Raw genomic sequence first — 5107 nt, 5'->3', positions numbered from 1 at the left:
CTGAAACGCGATAGTTGTGTTGTTAGAATGTAGGGAGATGATGTAAAATTGTTAAAACTTCAGCCATAGTAAACTGATCATGTCGTATGTTGATGTTGACTTTTCATCCACTAGCTTTGCTTTTCAATCTTTTATAGCAGTTATGATATTGGATGCACTTGTACGCATATATTTGCCCGGTTTCAATCCACGATCGGTAGCGCAACAAGCCATCAGCCATTCAAACAATTCAGAGGGACATAAATTAGTCACATAATGCTTTCACTTCGATAGAAAGAAAGCGTAGGTAGTGTAGTTACGAGAAAACAGAGCGTTTGAGCTAAAATCAAACGGCAAGCAGACTCCAACAACTCAACCGCGAAATGGGCATAAAACAATTTTGCGTTTGTCTTCAAATGAAGTTTTATCGCACTTGCAACTAATGATAAATACATACGCATACATGAGAAGCTGTGGTCAAATAGTCCGAGCTACAATGAAACCGACATCAACTAAGCTCCAATGCAGCCTATAGGTCGATGTTTAAAACCCGCGCCCCGTAGGGGGGGCCGAAACGACCCCCCTGTCCTTTTCGGTCGATATCTCCTAAACGGCTGGAGATATCGCCACCAAACTTTCAGGACCCCTCCGGGCATCAATTTTACACATTGTGACTAAAACTTTTTCCAGAGGCTATCATAGGTTGGCCACAAATGACGTCAGAGTGACGTCATGTTCTGTCATTTTCGACCGAAAAAAGACCTTCGCGAGAAGACCTGTCAGGACTACAGCTTTGAAGATACAGAAAAATGATCAAGACATAAAAGGTGTAGAATTGACAGGGCTAAAAAACTGCTATCTCGAATTTTTGAAATTTTTGAGTTTTGACCCCCAAAAATCAAAAAAGCATTTTTTTTGATATATTCGCCAAAAAATCCAAACAGTTTTTTGAGTTTCGAAAAAATCGGAATATATGTGATAGTGCCTACCGTCTTCTATCCACATACCAAATTTCAGATCGATACCTCGTTTTTTGGCCAAGTTATAGCGAAAAAACTGTTCAAAAATGATGACGTCAAATTTTCAAACTCAATTTTTGGCAATTCTAGAACTCGTAGAGCAAAACAAAGACCACCATCAGACTCCCCGTGACGAGCTGCATCGAATCGATACCCATTTTATGCAAAAATATCAACTTTGAAATTTGACCTAATTTGACCTGACCTTGACCTGACCTTCACCAAAACGTGACTTAGGCTGGCCCCAAAGGCTGCCTAACCCACATAATCGCATTTGTCATGTAAAATGGACCATAAAGCATGCATCACACGACACATTCATATTGTGACCCCCGGTGACCTGACCTCGCTGTGACCTGACCTGGTATCAGTGACCTCAGATAGCAAAGTATGTGTTTGACGAACAATGTACCATCGATGGTTTTCAATAAATTACCAATTTACTCGCTTTCACAGCACATTTCTTGAATTGCCTGTGAACGGTGAAAATCTGACCTTTGACCTGACCTGTGACGTCATCGGTTTGACCTAGGTCAATGAAATTTGGTCACAATGTAGTTCCCGGGTGGGGCTATCGAACGCCGTTTGAATTTTGAAAATCGTCCGGTAACTTTCCGAGATCTTAGGGGGGGCCGAAACGCCCCCCCCCCTACGGGTGGTAGGGTCCGCCGGTAGCCCTACGGGGCGCGGGTTAATTGAGAGGTCATTTGAGTGAAAGTTACGGCTATGAATTTAGAAAGCGTGCTTAGACGGGCTGAACATAATTGCATCTGTAAGGCTCACCAGCTCTCTTGAAACAGTTGTGTTTTTATTGCAAAGCAGACTGGCAGATCCAGAACAGCATCGAAGCAGTCAACAACATTCACAAGTCGTCTCACGCCGAGAAAGGCATTGCTGGCATGGACTCATTCAAACCGACATCGCGAGATAGTGAGAAAATACAAAACAGCATGGTGTGTCAAAAGTGGAAATAGCCGGTGCGCCGTCTGGCAACCCGGCAGCCCGCCGCCATAGGGAAATTCATGCTTTTTGTCGCTTTTTCGCTCCTTATGAGTCACTTGATCTAATTAGAGCTTAACTAGGAACGAGGCGGGTCACTTGGACGTATTCGGGAGCCGAATACGGTGTTTTGGAGCCAATACCTAGGAAACCCTACCCGCCCAATGCGAGTTTTTAAGAGTCTGCATGCCCAAATTAACGTTGAGCGCGGCCGTTTTCGGTCTGTTTTCCGCGACCTTGTGGCGAAATCGCCTTATTTATTCAACCAGGGTGGGCTAATTCGCTTAACTAGGAATGAGGCGTTGAAGAGAATTATTCAAGGAATAGAGCTGTGCAAAAATATTTTTTGTATTGTTAAAACTGTATCCGCCCTCGAACGATAAATATTGTTGACCCATCAGAATCACATCCCCTTGAATGCGTTTGGACTTGGCTGGATCTAATATTAGCGAGTATCTGCTAATGCAGTCTCTTGAATTACACAGTACGCATACAAGCATACATACTTCCTGCCCTTGGTTATTCCTCACTTGAATGAAAATTTTGCTAAAATAACTATTCCAAGCAGTTAACAGGTTTTAGTGCAGTGCCAAGTCGGAACCGTTCAGCGCCGCCAGGCTCCCAGGCGCGCCTGGGCGGCGCGTAACGGCCGCCGCCGGCCGCCGCGCCGCCGCTGTGGCAGGGTGTTTGACTTCATGTCCCTGTTGCTAGAAAAGTTGTGGACCGATTTACTTGATTCTTGCATGGAAAGATCCGCCATTCAATTCTTAGCAGATAACAAAATTTGACGTCAATTGCACGATCCGCTGCCCATATTGTGGTACTGCCATCTATTGACAAGGCTGGCGAACTAAAGCCGGGCGGCTATTTCCACTTTTGACACACCATGGGCACGTCTAAATCTCCGGCTATTATATACCACAATCGAACAGATTTCTGAACTAAACATTTGAGAAACACACAAAAAAGTGTCATGGGTGTCATGTAGAAAATGTGTATAAATCTGAGCATACAGAGTCAGAAACTGAAATGCACGTGACATTTAAATGGAGTAGCTGGAGCACTGCACGCACAGCGAAGCTATTATGGAAGAATACTTTGAGTTCACCCAACACTACATTATGCACAAATCCACGGTTAAGAATTATTATATGGTGTTCAGTAGTTACTCAAACAATATTATTTTACTTTGGAAGATGAGTTATCTAGTTTGAATTAGATGACTGACCACAGGTACCTATACCGATTCCTAATTCCACTCTTATTAGCGGGAAAATAGCGAAGTCGAACCGGACAACACTTTCAAACTGAAGCATTTCACTCGCATGGTTATTATCAAGCAGGTAAACACCTCACACAGTTGACCACAACTGACGTCAACTAATCCAGTGACGTAATAATCGCATCACAACAGTGCGCTACGATTCGAATTCCGCCCACATTCAATTGTCTTTCCTGACATCTTCCTTTCTGATGTCATCTGCGTCACAAAGCACTGCTCAAATACACCCGGCAGTGACTGAATCTGTCTCCGCTTCGTTTTAGTGACGTCATTTTTACGTCACGTTGAAGGATGTCAGTGAACGCTGTGATCGGACCAGGCCTGTGGTGTGTAGTTGGATTGACCTTGGCGCCTCCTTTCCTCCATCGCTCTCAGGCTGTCTGAAAAGCACAAATGGCAACGACTTCAGCACAAGACTATGAAATAGAAAGAGATGATAACTGTATAGAAACAGTTATTGCGGATTTCGAGGTGGCACGAAAGGAGAGTGGCTAAATCGAGAAAAAAAAATCAAAGAAAAACAGCAATAATACAAAGTAGAATGAGAATAGACATCCTAAAACATTGTCATCTGGCAAACCGATGAAAGAAATACTTTAGAGCGCAACCGCTACTGATGCCCGTGCGAGTATGCGAGTATAGTGCTGCAAAGAACAATACATATTTTATCAAGTTTTTTTAGACACATTTCTCCATGTTATGCATTTGCAGTGATCAAAACACATGTACACTGCACTTTGACTCCGTTCTTGCTCATAGGTTTGCCAAACTAGCATTCAATTTTCCTCAGCGCGATCAGTTCACAAGGCAATGAGAAGGGGAATAAATTTAATGTAATGGATGGTGTTTTTTTGCCATGATTACTGTAAATAAAATGGAAAGAAATTAATCATCAACATGGCACAAATGTATTATTTTAAAATTGAAAAGACCGAAATACAGAATACAGAATGATCCGAAATACATAATTATGTACTCCGGTCTTTTCAATTGCTAAAACGGAATAAATTCACTCCGTTTTCCCCCAAAACTCACCGATGGGTGACTCGAACAGCGTCGCTGTCGGCGGCGGCTGCCTCCGCTGCTGCTGGGCCGACCAGTCCCAGATGTCCACGGTCTCAATGTTAGAGACTGTACCGAGGTCCGGCTCGGCAGCTGCGTCAGAGACTGTACCGCCCGGAGGCGGATTCACGTTTTCAGGAAACGAGAGCGCTGCCGAGGGTAGCTCTGCGGGAGGGGAGGGGGGAGCGTCATGACTCAACAGGTTAAGTGCGGGAGTAATCGCCGTGCGTCTTCTTCTTTCAATTGATTATATTAGTTCTGTATATCTCACGGGCTACCTACGTAGAGACGGGATAAAATGACTCCGTTTTTACAGGAGTTGGTACTAACTTGGAAAAATTTCAATACGATAAATTTTTTCAATGAACAGCTAAAGCGAATTAACAAATAACAATAAACTATAGATCGAGTGGGATGAGCTTGCCTCAAATCGTTTTAACTGTGGTTCGGGGTATAAAATAGGTATGGCAATAAGACACCATATATCCTCTGACTGCTAAGCCTGATATTCTTGACCTTAAGATCTAGTCCTAACAGAATACCACCTATCCGCTAATCACTGTCCAAAAGCGGGTTTGCGGACGTGAAATTCCGCAGCTCTACGTCCTTGACCCTGACCTGTGTTGGCAGTGTGCCAGCCCTGCGGCGCTCTGGGAGAGTAGACGCCATCTGTCGGGAACCGCGCCGGTTGGTAGGGCTGCCACAGGTCCTCTAGTCGCACCGAAGGTAGCGTAGTATTTATACTGAAAATGTAAGTGTAAATCAT

General features: G+C 44.0%; 1 protein-coding gene across 1 annotated transcript; it reads right to left on the bottom strand.

The window, feature by feature from the left end:
- Positions 1-1789: 1789 nt before the first annotated feature.
- LOC122376084 lies at positions 1790-5107 on the bottom strand. The gene is made up of 3 exons (XM_043355769.1): positions 4960-5107; positions 4315-4506; positions 1790-3659 (listed from the first exon to the last, which is right to left on the bottom strand). Exons 1-3 carry the CDS (start codon positions 5105-5107, stop codon positions 3574-3576), a joined length of 426 nt encoding a protein of 141 aa, XP_043211704.1. The 3' UTR covers positions 1790-3573.

The sequence above is a fragment of the Amphibalanus amphitrite genome, unplaced genomic scaffold, assembly GCF_019059575.1.
Source record: "Amphibalanus amphitrite isolate SeventyFive unplaced genomic scaffold, NRLGWU_Aamphi_draft 002010F_arrow, whole genome shotgun sequence".
In the NCBI taxonomy this organism is placed as follows: domain Eukaryota; kingdom Metazoa; phylum Arthropoda; class Thecostraca; order Balanomorpha; family Balanidae; genus Amphibalanus; species Amphibalanus amphitrite.
Note: the sequence above shows the minus strand (reverse complement) of the source record. Positions and strands in the feature narration are given on the sequence as shown.